General features: G+C 37.4%; 1 protein-coding gene across 1 annotated transcript; it reads left to right on the top strand.

Annotated features, from left to right (window-relative positions):
- The first annotated feature begins 56 nt into the window (after window positions 1–56).
- LOC139961457 (uncharacterized) lies at window positions 57–19,190 on the top strand. The gene is made up of 17 exons (XM_071960642.1): window positions 57–224; window positions 1,830–1,906; window positions 3,158–3,263; window positions 3,955–4,029; window positions 4,695–4,857; window positions 5,230–5,306; window positions 5,970–6,053; window positions 7,991–8,061; window positions 8,875–8,952; window positions 11,473–11,533; window positions 11,922–11,988; window positions 12,851–13,131; window positions 13,741–13,867; window positions 14,235–14,353; window positions 15,155–15,211; window positions 16,129–16,263; window positions 18,273–19,190. The coding sequence occupies exons 4-17, from the start codon at window positions 3,991–3,993 to the stop codon at window positions 18,414–18,416; spliced, it is 1,503 nt and encodes a 500-aa protein (XP_071816743.1). The 5' UTR covers window positions 57–224; window positions 1,830–1,906; window positions 3,158–3,263; window positions 3,955–3,990; the 3' UTR covers window positions 18,417–19,190.
- The last annotated feature ends 350 nt before the right edge of the window (window positions 19,191–19,540 follow it).

Below are 19,540 nucleotides of genomic sequence, written 5' to 3'. Positions count from 1 at the left end.
CGAGGGTATCTAGCGCAAGAAGAGGAAGTATTACTGGAGGGGATGATGTAAGTGGTAGTACCCTGACGGTGGGGGAACATGCATTGATACTGAGCAGAAGCGGAAGGAGAAGGAGGAGATCGATATCGAATCGATCGATCGATACTTTTGGAAAAGAGCAATCCGCAAAGGATCATGGGAAACAGAACGCCCGGAGAGACTCTGAGACAAGGAAGAGGAGAGCGGTAAGTTGCATGGTACTGTCAGTAGTATATAAATAAATACAATGATACCCACTCTCAGTGCAGGCTACATTTCAATAAACATCAGCCGCTTATCAAACTACAGGTTTATACCTATCTTTCTACGGCATAAACGCATTTATATATATGCCTTCTAGGGCACAGGCGGCATTCTACCTATGTATTCTAGCCCATCTACCACTGTGCCCTTTGTTATTCTAGCATACACAGTATTTATCTGCTCTCAATTGAAGCACCACGAACATCAGTTAGCAAACATAAGACTTTTCTCTGGTCTTCAATAAGATGTTTACAGTGTTGGTTTCAATGCGTGTGCCGTGTTGATTGGACTGAATTGAAAGTAGGTGTAAATGTACACAGTGCATTTATAAAAACCGCCAGGCGCGGCGGAACGGAAAAATTATTGGGGGGGGGGGGCTAATGTGTGGAGACTATCTAAGCGGAGCGCCACCATCGGTTGGCGCGGAGCGTACAAGAAAATTTTGGGTTTTTTCAAACCCCCAGATGGCCGGAAACGGCACTTTCCGAGTGTTTTATGCTGCGAATACCCAGCCCTAAAATATGGGTCTCAAGCCTGCAATTTCTCAGATTGCACGTAAAAGACTGTAAAAACATTGTAATTTGTATATTCGATGGTTTTTTAAGAGAGTAGCTATTACTCGTAGTGTACTCGCAAAGATGTTTTTGAGTGTAGTAAGGGCAGTGGCGGAGCTAGAGTATTGGTCACGGAGGGCAAGAATGGTCTGTAGGGGCGCTTTCGACACTATCTAAGCGGAGCGCCACCACAGGTTGGCGCGGAGCGTACAGAAAATTTGTGAGTAAAGATACTCCCTAGATTGCAGGAAATGACCCTTTCCGGGGCCTTGCTAATTTGCAGATAAACTGAGAATAAATAGGTGTCGTCGCCATTTTGTCGGAAAATTAAACCAACAGAATATGACAAATGTCAATAGGTATATGAGAGCGCAATAAAATAGTCAAAAATCGCGAATAAGTAAAAAGTAGTGAAAAGCTGAAAAGGGCGCCAGCAGTCCATTTGAGTCCGTCAGGGGGGGGGAGGGGCATCCGCCCCCTGACTGTATATATGGACGCTCCGCCACTAAGTAAGGGGATGTTGGAGAACTGGCTGAAATGAGGCAAGTCATTGGCCTAAGACGAAGTTGTGTCACGCTTACCGGTACTCACACTTACTGCTTCCACTTTTCACTGCTTCCCAACCGCGTGAAGACGCGGTTGGGGTGACAATGTGGTCTATAGCCAGGGGACGGGCCGAGGGTCCCCCAGCAATTAGTAAAATTATTACACCTATAGAGTATACGTGTGCATCGGACAGATCAACAAGTATGCATTGAAAAATGGGCAGATGCACGTTTCGGAGCCTTGGTAAATATTGGGGGGGCTTATCATGCATTTGCCCCCTCAACTTTTTTATTGGGGGGGCTGAGCCCCCCCAAGCCCCCCCCGGTTCCGCCGCCACTGAAAACCGCATGGAATAACATGACTAAGAAATCAGAAGAAAAGTCTTCTGTGACGTCATTATATTATCACAAAATTTAAGTATATTTATCCATTTTTTTCCCTTTGCAGAAAGTGCTGATCAACAAACTGCGTGTTTATTCCAAGCTCATTATATTTCTTTACCGACTCTGCAAGCATTATCAAAGGTAATTGCCATACTTTGTTAAAGTTATTAGCAATTATCATACTCCCACTATAGTTTTCTATCTTTTATAAGTTTACATATATATTTCTATATATAGAAGTTATTGTTGAACTCGCTTTCTTTTGGGTCCTTTGTCCCAATTTTTTTTATGGGAAATCTATACAATTGTACCTCTTTCACTCACAAAAGATTACAAAATATACTCTTCACAATCTTCGTGAATTGTTTTTTTTTTATCTCAACGAAACGCAGTAAAAAATAGGCTTGTTTACTACAAAACCTATGAATTTTTGGGCAAATACTTTTGATAATAACAATCATAAGATAATGTAGTGTTAAATGCATCTCGGAATGGTGTTAGCGTGCGTGGGTGGGAGAGGGGGGGGGGTGGGCGATATCATAAAAATAGCAAAAGGGTGAGGGGAGGGGGCGTGGGGAGAGAAATCATAAGGGTTTCAACGTACCAAAAGAACAAGGGTAAAAAATATACAAATGCTTTCATGAACGCGACTTACAAATTGTCCCATAAAAAAATGGGGTGAATCTTGTGCACAGTTGGTTAAATGTGTTAATTGAAATAGTACTAAGTGGGGGATAATGTGTGTGTGTGTGTGTGTGAATGGGTGGGGTGGGTGGGGTGAGGGTTTGAGAACGGGCATCGGAACCACCATTTTCTCTTCAATCTTGTGTGATCTAGTGTAATTGCTTGCAAGTACTCGTTATGTGTATTTGTACTGAAAACTTTCCGTATTGCGAAGTTGTTCAAGTGGATTTTATAAGGAAACATATTATGTCTTTCTATAAATGGATTACTTCATACGTTGTATCCAAATCATATCAATATACAAACATGGATGTGATCGATTTATCACAAGGATTCAGGATCTTAGCCAAGGGGAGGGGAAGGGGGCACCTGAAGACACGTGCCCGCTTCAAAACAAGTTCATACTTTCTTCCAAATGGGTTACAATTTTATAACACATTTTTTAAATTTGTTATAAAAGATAGCTCCATTTTGCATCTAAGCCCGCCTATACACCACTCCCGTAACGAGACATTAGTCAACATATCTGCCCCACTCCCCCCCCCCACCCCAAGAAAAAAATCTGGCTACTGGCCTTCGGTATTATGTAAGTCATAATCGGGAGAATTGAATGCATATTAATTAAATTTGCTGGTTCGTTAAGTTTACTCCACACACTTTTTAATTATGAAAAATGAAGGGAGAAAAAATAAAATATTTTTATTTAAGTCTTGAAGGTAACGGAAGCTTACTTTGGGGTGAGCAAGTAGACCTCGATGACGTCAGCAAAGACTTACTTTTCGACGTCACGTACTTCCGGGTGGGAAATAGACAGGTAAGATTGATCCCATTCATGTAAAGGTTTGAAATAGATATTGAGTATTTCCTGTTCACTGCATATGACATGTATTAAACCAACCCACCCCACCAACCCACCCACCCACCCGCCCACTCCACCCACCTACCCATCAACGCACCCACCTTACCTAAAGCTACCCAATTTTACGTATTTTTTGGAAAGGAAAATATCGTTTTTTTATGTTCAAAATGAATGCTGAATTATTATAAAATTAATGTTACAAGTGCTAAGCAGTTAAACGCCCCTTTTTCAAAATCTTGTCCTGATGAATTTCAATATAGTTCAAAAAGTCTTCTTTTTTTTCAGAGTTTTTTTTTTTACTCTCGGATATCTCATGTATATGTAAATCACTCAAAAATCATTTCATTTGTTGTTGTACAAACTACAAAAACGTGTCAGAAATAACGTAAAATAATAAACAATTCTTATAGTATAAATCCATGATTAACGTTTCTCAGTTTCTGCAAAGATAAAATATTAATACAACAGAAATATATAAACTGTACGATAATATTACTGTATGACAATACTGTTTAATATGTGTAATTAATTACTCTCTTGACGTGTGTGTGGTGAGATATTGTCCCTTTTTGCGGATGTGTCACCGTAACGAAGACGAAGAATAACTTTTAACATTTTCTTCCGTTTCTTTTTTTTTCTGATCTAGTCTTTGGTCTCCTCTGAGTGCCAGCGAATTCTCTCCATGCCACCCGCACTACGCACAGACAAAGATAAATACCATGTACGTACAAGCCTGCGATTGGTTCATTCCATCATATAACATACCGTCTGCCCTTCTCTCAAAGTACAACAGAAAAGTCGGTAACTTACAATTGAAATATGTTATCGTTAGGATTAATCATTATGGGTCTCTTCGATAAGCGAAATCAAGGGATGATGCCTAAAATTTGATACGTCATATAAAACTCCAATTACATGCATTAATTTGTTCACAAAGTCGTATATGATATATGACGGTACCGTATACTGTATGTGTAATTAATTACGTAAGCCTTAAAGTCCGAGAAAAGACGTTAAGGAGTTTAAACGTGCAAACATATATTTCCAGAAAGTAAAATTATTCTACTACCTTAACATAAGACTGTATAAAAAGGCTCAAAATAGTTTAAAAAGCGAACATGCAAGTTATACACGGTACAAACCAGGTGACACTTTTACTAAACTACTGATGATATGGGAAAGAAACGTACTGAAAATAGCTATGCATATATCGTATAAAAATAACATGTGAAATACGGTATAGTTTAGATGCAATGTGTAACGATGTGATAAATGATTTTTCTTCGTGTATGCTTGACCTGACCTTTGACACGAACATGCGAACGACGAAATGACTTACTACGAATGCTATTTTCATTTTGTGTTGTTTTTTTGCAATGAACGCAGGTTTTAATCGCTCTGCGGAATTACCCGAGCTTTACCGAGTACCCGTTAGCTATGCAGCAAGAGATTGTAGGTGTGGGATGGTACGCAGTCTTCGGATCCAAGAGAGTCATACTACGACAGGGACATTGGCCGTTAAACTTCTACTTCATATTGTCTGGTTCTGGTAATTGTCTTATGTTTCATTCAAGGAACTCTTACTACTTGGCCAATGAGCTGATATTTCAAAATCTCTCTCATGTTTATTCATAACTAAAATTTTTTTGATGGCGTTACGTCGCATTGTGAACCATACGACTTTCTGAGACTTCTGGCTACTCGAACATTGCTTGATTACCCGGCTACAGTATGAGGAAGGGGATCGGGGGTGAGGGGGAGGGGGTTGAACCGATGGGTATAGTTTGCATTGTTTTCGTAAAAATTCAAAGGTGCGTGTTTGGGTTAAGTTTCTTTTCTCTCTAGGATTTGTGAATTTTTCTTGGATGATGATGATGTGCCAATGCGATAAATGGTATTTTGTATTTCGTTTTTGCTGCAGTCGTCATCAATGTCCTTGACGAGGCGACTGGTGTTTCGAGGACCGTTGTTTACCTCACAAGAGGAGAATCATTCGGGGTTAGATCATTTTAACACCACCCACTCTTTTTTTCTTTTAAGAAAGTTTTGTTCATCATTGTGGATTTCTGTTTCGCTAATTACAACTTAAGATTTGTTGTCGGAGCTTATATTATAATCATTATAAAACGCACACTTACCCTTGGTTGGTATTCCAACAAAAACTTACTCTCCTCTTTTTGAACAGTTTCAGTCATGGGGTAGGAAATATATCCTATGAACTTGTGTAAGGACCCCCCTCACCCGCCCTCACTCCCCATGACGAATCATTATGTACCGTCCCCTGACTATTTGGATGATCTCGTTATTTACGCATTCTACTCATTTATAATGTCGCTAATAGAGTTTACAATATGGAATGGGATGGCTGCGATTTCAACAAGCAAAGTTGCGGTTCTCTCCTCCCGTTCATCTGCCTTTAGTTTACTAATTGGCAGTGTACATTAATCTAAGAGGAGCACCAACTTTGGAACCAACCAAAAGGTGACGATAATAAACTATACTGTCCCGATTTGTATATGCAAAGTAGGCATCGGTATATAAATCGCTCCAATAGGCCTAGTTCATAAGTGTTGATTTGTTTATTGCCCTTTTTTAGGGTACATTAGACCAAATATCTGTTTAGTTTAACATGTTTTCTACATTCTTCCCAAACCTGTTTAGGAATTGGGGCTCTTGAGTAGACAGCGCCGCCAGTCGACCGTCATCGCTAGAGAAAAACTCGAGTTACTTTGTATCAGTGACAAGGTTGGTATACAGACACGCTGAACGCCTTATGATAAGTAGTGTACTATAGGGGTGACGAATAGTTGGAGAAAGGGGGGGGGGGGAGGGAGTGGGTGCAAAGTAGTGGACTATGGGAGATATATGTAGTGAGAGGAAGTGAAGCGGAGGGGGGGGGGGGGTGATGAGGTAGCCATAGATGGTAAGGCGTGCAAGTGTAGACAAGCTATTAAAAGATGTCCATCTTAAATTCTGACGTAATATTACCAATTTTCTACAGCTACATATTTGACACTATAATCAAATAACTCTGAAAAAAAAACATTAAGCATATCATTAAAACGCAACCATAGGGACATGACCTGCCTTTAAATTTAAGTCAGATGAGGTGACAGCCCAGGGGTTAACGGGAAATATTGAGAACCCCCACCCCAAAAAAAGTGAGGTAAAGAATAACGTAATTTTCATGTTCAAAGTAGACTCCGCATATAGTAGACTCCGTACCATGGCCATGTATACAGTTTATTTATATATATATATATATATATATATATATATATATATATATATATATATATATATATATATATATATATATTTAGCAATGATAACCCAAAGTTTCCGTAACTCGTTAACAAGCCTCTTTTACTCAGACACCAGTAAACCAATTTCCTCCGTTGCTCATAAGAAGCCAATAATGGACTAAATTTGCCTCCATTTGCCCAATTTTCCTACGTATACATTTGTTTTGTGCTAAACTATGATTAATTACATATCATAAAATGTGTTTCTTCTGTTGAGGCATGTCCGGCACTTTGTTTCGAAGCATGAAGAAAATGTCAGCGGATTGATATATTTACTGCGGCTATTAATACAATGCTATTAACGCTATTAATACAAAAACTCTGTAGACGAGGATTCACAATATGACCTTTGACCTAAGTTTGCAATTTCGTTACATATTAAGTTCATTTTTATAACTGTTCCTTTGGATTTTCCCCTCTTTTTTTGGTTCAAGTTTATTACCTGCGTGATTTGTCTGTTGCAATACGGACTGCATTGTCATTACGAACTGCCAATTATAATTTTAATCATAAAATCATGAAGCGTAAGATTAAAAGGTTAAAGAAGTTTACTTCTTATGACGCATATGTATATAATATATATATATATATATATATATATATATATATATATATATATATATATATATATATATATATATACATACGATGCGGGATGGTTTAAAGGGACTAGCACGTCCCACAGCTGATTTGCTACTAAATTACCCTTAAATGCCATGAATGCATGCGCTTGATTTACTTACAACACACCCTTTAAACTTGTTTTCAAATGTTCTTTTATGACTTTATTTCAGTTATTTGCACATAGCATGTATGGCCATAAAGCTGACTATACAAAATTGTAAGTTTTCTTTACAAACACAACCTGGCTTTAGAAACGGGTTTCCTGCGTTTATCGAAAACGTCTATTTAGCATTTATTGTATATTCCTTCTCTAGGGGTAAGTTTACACCTATAACCCAGAAATGACCTCGCCGTTTATTTTTCATGTGTTCCTCGTTAAGTGTAAACGGCTCTGAGGAGAGTCTACAGAAAATTAAATACAAAAATAAATAAATAAATAGCTCTTGTTACTATAGATCCTTCCCTCCCCCAATCCTAATTGATATTACAAAAATATGAATGGAGTAATCCTCTGTCGATTAATTGACAACTCCAAGGGATGAAAACAAAATTGTGAGCGTTTATAGAGTGAATCATCAGAAAATTTGCAATTTCGAAAAACTTAAACAGCTTGTTAGCATTCTGAGGTGCAATATATACAGATGAAGTTGGCGTATATTGTGGTTACAGTGGATGACCCTATAACGTTATTCCAACGTGTAATGGGATTTTCACGATCCAGTAAAATTCTTCTTCTTTGTTTTCTCTATATAGGATTACACGCGTATTTTTATGGCTGGAGGATTACAGACTCTGATGAATCCGAACCAAAGCGATTTTGTGAGGTTAGTGAAGCATATACGCGATGAATTGTGTGGGTTAGCCTCGTACCCCCCCCCCCCCCCCCCCGTACCTGAAAAATATGTATAGGAACAATGTTGGAGTAATTGGTTGTATTGACGTTACTCTGGCAACAAGAAAAACAATCGAACAGTTATAACGTCACTTTGAGGTCATATGGCTAATGAATGGAATTCACGTACGATATATTCGGCGTGCCATGGAAGGCTGTTACTTCACGACACGTACTAAGCCGCAACCATATACTTTTAACCTTCACGTCGGGGAGAGTATCGAATTTAAAACAAGGGCTCATTTTAATATTGTTAATTTTGCGGCAGACATAGGAAATCATTAATTTCTCCTACATGAAAATGATCACCCTAGTTAAGCCAGTTAGGGCTCGAGCCAACTACCCGCCCCATCCCCCACCCCATCAGATACTAGGTTTCAGTGCTTGTAATGCCGCGGCATTATTAGCGTTTTCCTTTTAGAATAATTTTTTTTATTATCATAGTAGTTAAAGCTAATAGAGTGCAAACTGTTATTGTATCCAAATCTTGATGAATTTCATATAAAAACCATAATATTAAAACCTGAATATAATGTAATAATATTTTGCCATACTTTACGTTGTTTCATTATTTAGTGTATAATGACATAAATAATTACATAATATTGGGTACGCTATCACAAAACAACAAAAGTTGATTGTAAAAAAAAAACATGTGATATTTAGGCTATTTGTAGTTGGATATTTTGTTATATAATTTATGACTTTTGTAATCTGTTAACATTATTTTTCCTTCAAATTTTAGAAGTCTTTCTTTCTTGGAAGGATGGCCCATGCATCTTTTACAACAAAGTCACAAGAAGTGCATTTTCTCTTATTTCAAGTAAGTTATCTCTTTATTGTCTGAATCAGTGTTAGTCAGTGAAGATTTGTTTTCATATACAAACACATGACGTCATCAGTAGTTATATAACTAGATTACCGCCGTTAGCAGCTACCATATACACACAGCATGAGTTCCGTTTAATTAAATGAAAGTACATATATTCTTAAATGGTATAGTAACCACTCCGCTTTAAATATACATCTAAACAGCTTAAAAATACGAATATTTGTTTTCTTCCTTATTGTTACAAGGATATGTAACTTTTAAAAGCCTAGCGACACATAACCAAACCCTTTAAACTTCCAGCATAAATTTCGAGCTATGCCACAAACTGTTATGCCGTATACGAGAACATAATCTTACTTAGTCATGTTTTTAATGCAAGTAAATTATGAGCCCTTTTGCCTTCGGGTAGTGACGTCACAGGGTGCTATATATCCCTGACCAGAAGGTAACGTGTATTATATGCTAACGAGAGTAAGCCTAGTATTGCTGACAAGCTCGATTTTCAGCCACGCACGAGTGTTCATGCCACGAGTCTTCATTATTACAACTGTATAGTATTATAACCTATTATAGGGAAAGTGCCACTCGACCTTTACTGATGTAAATACTGTAAAATTAAGATAGCGCTTAGGCTTTCTTTGTAATTTGTTACAAAATATATTGATCAACAGAGTAAATACTTAATATATTTGAAGAACTAGCTAGAGGGTTTCAAGGATTACTTATGAGTATCTCTTATAAATTATTCAAAGGATAGCGTAATATAGCATTTACCACTATTGGTCTTTGGGTTATTACATCAGAGTAAACTCTCAATGCAATTTTTATTAGCCCCTGTCGAAACATTGGCTTTATATGGTATACTATATATTCCTTCACTAATGAATTTATACCTAGGCCTACATGACTACCGTGATATAACATATATATATATATATATATATATATATATATACATATACATATACATATATACATATACATATATATATATATATATATATATATATATATATATATATATATATATATGTATACACCTTGAACAGAATCTATTAATTATAATAAAGCCTATAGTAAAAAACCTATGTATACACGTTTACATAATGAAATAAGTAATCGATTTTGTAGTTTTAAGAAATTTAGTCAGCCGGATCTATCACAATCATCTTCAGACAATGGAAATATAATTTAGAGTTTCCATTTATTCCCCGTTTTGAAGTGACTCATCGAGTCTGGTTCATTGTGGATTCAATTGGTGTTACACAAGTTTATAATGGCTCTATTCTTAAAATACTACCTGCCTGGTACGGTACCACGGTTTTGCATTCAATTGTAGAACATATTGTCCTTGGGATTTATACAGGTTTCCCTTCAACGGCAAGGGTTAAACAAAACCTCGATTTTTTCAATAGGACTGAACAGGGGTTAAGATTAATATATAAGATTAATGATTATATATGCACCAAGGCACCTCTACTCAATAAAACGTTGCAGTTTAACAACAATACTTCAACAACCCGACTCAGCAGTTGTACGAATGGGGCGGGGACAACGCTAGAATGGGAGGGGGAGGGAAGGGGAAGGTGCGGTAAGAGTTGGAATAAATTACCAATTGCAATACAGGATTGGGAGGACTTCACCTGTTTTAAGCGTAAATTGAAAACTCATCTATTTTCTAAGGCGTTTTTGTAAGGTGCCATTGAATGTATGTTTACGTGCAATAATGAGCACCATATAAGTGTTATAATAAAAATAAAAAAATAAAATAAGGGTAGGGTTCCTCCTTTTATGAATTCATTTCGAAATGGGTAATTGAATGACGTCATAAGTAATTTAACCACACAAATATCTGCATCGGCGGAGACCAGCATATATCCTCACAGCATATTTTATAGTGTCTACATAAGTGACTGACATAAGGCATTTGGGTGTTCTTTTATATCTGTCCATCCGGCAAATGGCTGGTTAAATTACGTCGCAAGTTATTACGGACAAGTTATTACGATATCTTGCCTATCATTACCATCTATATAAATGATACAGCCTATCCAAAAGAAAGGTTGATCAATTTTGCAAGCATCACCTATAGTTGTGGTGATGATCCAAATAGAAGTTTCATCACGTATAGCGGAGTCTGGGATATGATTTAAAATTTACTGTTTATGATTAGAACGTTAGAGGGGGAAAACGCATTTGAATCATTTATAAGCTACGGTGACCCAGACAGGACAGTGGTAATAATTTAAATTAGTTTGTTATTTCGAAAATCTTACCTCTTACTTGATATTTCGAGAGCTTATCTCCAACTTTTGAGACTTGCCAGTTGAATTGTTCAATTGATTATTTTAAATGTCCATTTTTTGGAACATCATACAAAGCAAACGATGCCATAATATTGCTTAATCGCATATGACTTCAACCAATCAGAAAAGCCTTTAGTGAGTGAATATGCACCATTTTGTTTTTTATAAACGAATGCAAAATTGAACAATTATGATTTTTTTTCAGGAAAGGAGACGTACTGATTCGAGATAGCAACGCATCTGATTGGATAGTGATCATTAAATCGGTAAAATAGCAATACTTTTATCTTTCTCAAAGTTCAGCTCCCTCCACACCCATTTAAACCCCTCCATATCCATCCTCCACAACCCCTCCTACCACCCCGCTGTCGTCGGGCCCATCTTTAGATAGACGGTTCACATGTATACATTTGGAAACGAAGTTCAGTTTTCTATTAAAACCAAAACCGAGAAACTTCAAAACGTTAACTATCGCAGTTTCTTGAAGAATTATACAAAATACACAGTAAGGAACAATATGAAATTATTTTATATTTTAGATAGAAAAGTTTATTCTTATATTAATTGCCTCGATTCTTTGTAGTCTTAACCTTTAATTAATTATGACTTCCAGGCAATGTTAATATTAGATTTTTTTGTTCTTCTTTATCTTAGGGTAGTTGTTTCGTCATGAAAGTCCTACACCGGGTTAAAGAAGAAAATGATGATCAGAGCGACATTAGTAAGAATTTATAATTTATCAATTTTGTCGTAGTTTATGAATTTAACCCTCGATTGATAACTTACCAGTAAACAATAAGCTTCGACTTCATTGTCAATATGGAATAAACAAATCAAACGCTTTCGAAACAACTCAGGAAAGCCTTTGTTTTTGTGAATAGTTATCTCTGTTTCTTTTGACATTGTAAAAAACAAAAATCATCTTGCCAAACTTGTGAAATGTGCGGACGTATATGTGCTTCGGCAATTGACGTTGGGAAAAATACGTATTGTATGTGGGGTGGGGTGGGGAGGGGGTGGTGAGTCTTTATTGCTGATCGTATTCCAAATGTTTGAACTCACGTGAAAACAACATTTGTGGTCATATGTGCCGCGATCAATAGGTTTTTTGACATACGATCGCGCCTTGTCGAGTATACTCGACTCGTATACTTATGTTTTTATAGAATATTGTGTATTTGTTATCAATTAAAACGCAATATTAGATATGCCTTTTGGCTCCCCCTTGCACATAAATGCATGTATTCTTTCATGATGAAATAACCCCTTCTCGTGTGATTTCTATCACCATTTTTTCTACGATTTTATAAACATTCTAACTTTTATAATTATGTTGAATCAAATTGTTTGCCTGTTGACTTTATAATCCTTCCTCTTGCACTCAAAATATTCTGGTAATAAAATACAAAATAATTAATAACAAGTACAGCTGCAAATAAATCAATTAAAAACATAAAACACGGCGCTATTTAAAAATGAAAAAGTATATAAATATTAACAAGAGGTTGAAGTTGTTAAAGGTAAAAGAACGTTAATAGCTGGCGACATACGTTTATATCATGAAATAATCTTTGCTTCTCCAGTTCAAGTTGCGTCGAAACGGAAGAAAAGAAGAAATTCACAAAAGAGAAACTCGGTAACATTGATAGAGAATTTTGAGCAAAGGAAGAAACGAGAAGAATTTGAAAAATTTATGAACGAATTAAGCCTTCAAGATAAAGAAGCAAACATAGACAAGTTACATGGTATCGTTGAAGAAAACGACGACGATGGAGAAAATAACGGAAGCTATCTACGCCAAGAGGATTCTGGGAAGGCAGATGTGAATGGGAGACGACGAACGTCAAACTCGAGTGATGAAAAGGTATTCAACTTTTCTGCGTCTATTTACTTTTTCTATCGACTTTTGTATGTTAAGCAAATTGTGTGTGTGTGTGTGTGTAAATAGCGTATAAGTGAACATGAACTTTTTCTACAGTGCGATATTGGGGTTGGGGATGGAAAGGGGGGGGGGGGCGAGGCAGGGATACGAGAAACCGAAAATTCCTTCACACGTAGAATGAACACAATAGACGCGATAGCTATCTGGAGAACGCGTTTGTTTTAGGTGAATATAATTTATTTCCCAGAGTTATTTAGCTATATATATAGAAATATAGGGAATTACGGGGTTTGCATAGGCATACAAATAACACGTGCGTGGGGTTAGTGCAACCACTACATTTAAGTGGGCGCATAGTGGACGTGCATATATAGGGAATGTTGTTGGTGCCCGGTTAACTTCCGTTGCATCTCTTTTCTTCGCATGCTTTGTCTTATACATTGATTAACTTGCACGATAGTTAAACATGTGTAGGCCTATTATATGTGTACGTTGTATTACCATGGTTACGTCCATGGTCTTGCGTCATTGTATCATTAGAATATCTGACGTAATCGCTTTTGTCTGTGACTCTTTCACCTCACATCACAGACAGATTTGGTGAGAAAAAGGAAATCTTCGGAAAGCTCGTCTCTGCCCACGCCAGAATTTTTCACGTTCAAAGACGAGAATGAAGATGAAGATGACGAGGATGGTGAAGTTAGCGTTAATCCCATCGGTGAGTTTAACATCTTGTTCATGTTCCTCAATGTCTGTTAACTAATTTATTATGTTTAAGATAAACCGAGTCAGTGTCAACTTTGTTGTTTAAGTATTTTCGAGTACAATTTTCGATAATTTAATTTAAAATTTAAAAAACTGTAAACTTTTATCATAGTGAAAATCACATCGTTGTTTGTAATATTTAACGGTTCCAGTTCTGGTCTTGTTTTTGTATGGATTTCTGATCATTAATCTTATAACAATATTTAAAAAGACGGGAACGGGGACGGGGTGATAATTTCACCCGAAAGTCATTTCCTCTTAAACGCATTATCATTGACACTGCATGTTTATTTGAAGACATTTTAATCTTTCTACATCAGCTGGCAATGCATTCTGGGAGCTAGAGAGGGCGTCTGCCGCTAAAGGTAATCCCAACGCCCCAACTGGAAAGAAGAAAACCATAATGGATGATATTGTGATCGATGCATACCAAGAAGAGGTAATTGATCTGAGTAGCAAGAATATCGGACAGGAATTTTAGATTTGTTTCATTTCCTTTCCTTTTCCCTTATATATTGAAGCATAGGCAACTACGTATTGAAACTAATGCAATTAAACTAACACTTTTATTCATACCTCGACTGCAGATATTGTGACGAAAATTGGAAGATTTCATCCAGGCATTTGTACAAATGTATATAACATCCATGCATCTGCACGTACACAAATCCGACAGAAATATATGACATTAACCAGGAAATCTAGTAAGATAAGATCAAGAGTGAAGGGAGAGGGGAAGGGGGGGGGGGGGGGAGAGATGCCTAGAAACAGGCAATCGTAATGTACAGTATAACATGTATATGCTGTACAACCTAAACTGTCGAAAATTCTTCGACATTGCTTCAAAATATACCACCATTTTGCAGGTAACCACCCTCCATTTAACCGAAACATCTCAGATGGACGGGGACTACACCCCTCCCTAACACGTCTCACCTGGACGATCAAACATATTAGCCCCCTCCCTCACAGTATAACAATGGTCAAGCTTGCAGCCCTGCCTAATATACTTCATATTGCGTGTTATTAGTCAATGAGGCCTAGCTGTATTCACTATATAGTTTCAAACAAAATGTCTATATTATCCCATTGTAAATCTCATTCAACGTTGAATGGTTTCACTTTCTTATATGTATCTCTTGGAATTAATATTCCTTTATAATATCACTGTCATTGTTTTGTTTGGTTCATGACTTACTGTAACCAATTTACATAATTTGTTTTTTATTTAATCTCATAGGATTTAAAGGAGCCTATCTGGGTCAGTATCAGAACTTTGACGAGAGGATCTGTTTTTGTAAGTCACAAATAATAGAAGAATTAGTATTATGAGTCCACAGTCATTTGTAAGGTAGAGTGCAAGGGTCATCTTCCAATTCGGGATCAAAATGTTGACTAATGAATCTTAAAAAAAATAACAATAAAAAGGAACATAGTGACGCATCCTTTATCTCTGTCTAATTTGCCTCTAGAGCCTCCTCCACCCCTCTTCCCATTTGTCCCTCAATAGCATGAAAAGAAAACTGTTCACTTATCCGTTCTCGATAATTTGAACCCGCTTTCTTTACGTGCAAGTAGGGATTTTATATGTTGTAATCAGAGAGTTTTAGCCAATCAGCCTCTGCTTTGTAACACTATACATTGGTCAAATGTTATTGGCGGATATGTGTTGTATGTACCGCTAGGTTCTTATTTGTGCATAGTGTACTGTAAAGTCTGTATAGTCTTGTGCATAGTGCGGAGTTTTCATAAATAATTGCTACATATTGATATACTTGATCAAACATGCACTTGCTTACGGTATATGCGCTGTATTTGTAATCAAATATCGTCGTACCGGTGCATTGAGGTAGTGAACTAAGTTAACTGACTTCTTCTACCTAAGTTGGTCGAGATGAAGGTAGGGAAGGGAAGAGACACGGGAAGAAAGTGGGGGTGGGGAGGGGGTGAAGAGGGAACCGAGTGGTTCTCTTTACCGACGAATAAGTCGGTAACAGATGGAATTGGAAAGTAGAAACATGTCTAATTATTATTGAAAACATTATGGTTGTAAAGCTGTCGATTAATATGATATATATATTCAGATGACAACAATTATTTTCTGTTATTTCTTTGACAAAGAAATTATCCATGGTAGTTTGTCAAGTTTACATGAAAACTGCAACACGTTTACAATTTTAACAGTTTCTTTTAATATCTTTTGTTCTTTGACAGGGTCTCGCGGAACTAGTATTTGATTCACAACCTAGCTTTACTGTAGTTAGTAACGGGGCCGAGTGTATTCTTCTCTCTAAGAAGTTTTACTTGGAACATGCCAATGCGCAGGTCATGAATCGATTGAGAAGAGACGTAAGTAAAACCTACACGGTATATGAAAAGAAAGAACTGTCCTGTTTTCATATTACCTCGCATGAGCAGGTGTACATCTCAAAACAGTGTCATTGTTCCCCCCGAATATTGTTGACCTTACGTAACATATAACATGTAACATTATAGGATTCATATCTTGGATGGAGTGGGTGGGGTCGAAGGACTAAAATGTTAAATACCAGGGGCGGAAAAACCAGGGGCGTATCCAGGATTTTCCAATAGGGGGGGGGGGCGCCAGGCATGAATGATCGCCGTCCTGGGGGATGGGTCTAAGGGGAGGGGTGTACAATTTTTGCTTTCAAAGAAGGGCTGAAATGCAAAATGGTGTCATATGCATGGGCGGCGATCCGTACTTCCGAGTGGGGGGGGGGGGATATGACCTTGTTGACTATCTAAGCGTAGCGCCACCATGAGTTGGCGCGAAGCGTACAAGAAGATTTTGGGATTAACAAACCCTCTAGATGGCCGGAAACGGCACTTCCCGAGGTTTCCAAGCGGCATATACCTAACTTTAAAATAGGGATGTCTTGTCCGAAATATCTCATAATCAGGATCCAAAATACTTTTTTTTTTAATTTCGGGTGTTATTTTGGGAAAATTGCCCCTGTCAATCTTGTTTCAGGCGCAACGTTAGAATGTTCGAGAGCTCTGTTATATTATTCGATGAAGAAAATGGCCTCATGCAGGCTATTATAGGCCTATACACATGCAATACACAATTACACATAGTTACATTCCTAGGTACCGATTGCTAGGGCATCCAGGTGAAACGTGTATTAAGCATTACCCTGGTTACATGAGATTCTCAGCTGTTCGAGGGAACATGTACGTGTGTAGGACTACTATAGGGCCTATATGAATACTATGAGGGTGCATATATGTACTATATCAATACCGTGGGCGCAATAATACATTTTGTTGTTATAGGGCCAATGAAGCCTACAGTCAACTATTTTTGCTTTATAAAGACGCTTTATTTGAAAAGATCGCACTGCGTTTATGGTAGGCGAGAAATGAAGCTAAAAAAGAGCCGTACATTAACGAAGATGCATAAATGTAGGCATGAAAATATTCTTATCCCTGGCATTTGGTGGGGGGGGGGGGGATATGGTGCATTACATCCCCTCCACCCATTTTCATGGGGGGATATATCCCCCCTCCACCCAGGATCGCCGCCCATTGCCATATGTGATCCATTTTTCGACCTTAATAATAAGCAACATTTCCAGTAAATATGGACACAAAATGCACAATTTAGTATGGCTGGCATGTCACTTAGTGTTTATAGTGATAATAAAAACACAATTACCATCTATGTTTCTAAAACTATTATGCCGCCGAACTTCGCCAGAACCTTTTTTTGGCAAACAAAAAATAAAGCATACGGGAGGGGGGGGGGGGGGGGGTTGAGCGATCACCGACATCTCACATAAAGGTCGTCATCAATTTTTTTTTTTTTTTTTTGCTAAACTTTTTTTTTTTTGGTGACGGCCAATAGGGGGGGCGCGCGCCTGTTGCGCCCCCCTGGATACGCCCCTGGAAAAACATTGCTAGTGTTAATAGAACATAAATAAATAATATGCCGTTATGCACTGTACAGCCTAAACAGCCAAAAATGCTTCAACATTGTTTCAAAGTGGTAAAATGTAGTAAAATTTTGCAGCTAAGCACCCATCATTTCCCCAAATGACTTCTCAAAGAAGAGGGCCCACCCGTTCCCTTAGACCCATCCCCTGGACGATATCACATATTAACCCCCTCTATACCCTTCCACAGTGCAAAATTGAGCCCTGCTGAATACGTGCATTTTTGCAGTTAGTCTTGCTTCCAATGGGGATCTGTTTGTTGTAGTCATGTGTGTGCGTGAGGTGAATAGGGAGGTTGTTGCTCGGGGTGGGGGGGGGGGTGCGGAGAGGCAGTATAACACACCTACAACGATGTACCGGTAAGCCTTTATATGTTAATTACCATGTTCCTGTTCTTTGCAGGCACAGAGATTTCCTGGCCAAGATGATCTCCAGGTTGGACTGGAAACGAAATTAGAATGGGACGACTTTAAAGTGACCCATATGAACCAACTACTGGGCGAGAAAGCCAAAGCTAAGCAAGCCGAAGCCCTCTCTCGTTACTAACATATAAGTTTAGAATTTTAGATTGAGTATAAAACGAGTTCTGCGTCACCGTGACGAAACGATATAATAAAGGATTTAATATTTGAACATTGAAGTCCAGAGTTTTCAACTCAAAGATTCGTTTTGACTTGTTCTGTCTTATAATATATTATATGTATTGTATTTTATATATAGTAAAACAAAAGTATGTTTTAATGATGTAAATTATTGTACATAATAAATGTGTACGTGTTGCAGTGATAGAAAATTAAGGGACAATAAACAATTTTTGTAGTGTGAACCATAGACGATTTGACTAACCAAGAATCTTAACATGAATTTAAAAAAAATCTTCTAATATTACTTGTGTTTATCTTCTTCTCGTTCATATACTTTTCGTGTTTTTTTTAATACTTTTAACTTTTATATGATTTTTAGAGACAAATATTAATAATAGCCTTACAAAACTAATTGAATACTGAATTAATAGGATTTGAATATTCAAAACTGAAAAATATTGAATAAGTGACATTCGAAGATTACAGAGAACATTATCATAAAATATGTTACGTCAGTGGGGCCTAGTTTGAACAACGGGGTTTTGACCAAACGAAAGGGATTCTGGTTTTTATTTTGGTTTTCGTACATTTTTACGGGTTAGGAATCCATCAGAACTCATTTGATGCCTTACGCATGTGATTATCGTGGATTAATATATACTGGCTTCTACTTATCAAGCCTGCTCTTTACGTTGAGTGTCCAGAGAATGACGAGGCCTGCAGTGTATAATTGTCTCACCCCATTCCCCTTGCTGGGCTGGGCTGCCACTTCAAAATGGATAAGCCACCCAATGCACCTTTTTTCGAATTTATATTCTTTACAATACAGATAATTAAAAGAATTGACTCTTTTCTTAAATAATAAATAATACTTTATTGCACTTATCTTCCTTTAAAAATATACAATATTTATCCAAAAATTGATGGGGGTGGGGGGGGGGTTGAGGGGAGGCGAAATGAATTAAAAAAGAAGGGGGGGTTCTTTATTAACCATTGACGTGATACTACATGAACATAAATGAACCAATTAATGTTCAATCATGTTTCCTAACTTCCAAACGTGATTACAAAACGTGATTATAAGTA

The sequence above is a fragment of the Apostichopus japonicus genome, chromosome 20, assembly GCF_037975245.1.
Source record: "Apostichopus japonicus isolate 1M-3 chromosome 20, ASM3797524v1, whole genome shotgun sequence".
NCBI classification, from domain to species: domain Eukaryota; kingdom Metazoa; phylum Echinodermata; class Holothuroidea; order Aspidochirotida; family Stichopodidae; genus Apostichopus; species Apostichopus japonicus.
The sequence above is the reverse complement of the archived record's forward strand: the minus strand, read 5'-3'. Positions and strand labels throughout refer to the sequence as shown.

What these genes read in the sequence shown, in the direction of transcription:
- LOC139961457 (XM_071960642.1), top strand. Translation starts at nt 3,991, where the DNA reads ATGCCACCCGCACTACGCACAGACAAAGATAAATACCAT. An exon ending in AACCAAAGCGATTTTGTGAG is followed by an intron (nt 8,062 to 8,874) that starts GTTAGTGAAGCA and finishes TTCAAATTTTAG; the next exon opens with AAGTCTTTCTTTCTTGGAAG. An exon ending in TGAATCGATTGAGAAGAGAC is followed by an intron (nt 16,264 to 18,272) that starts GTAAGTAAAACC and finishes TGTTCTTTGCAG; the next exon opens with GCACAGAGATTTCCTGGCCA.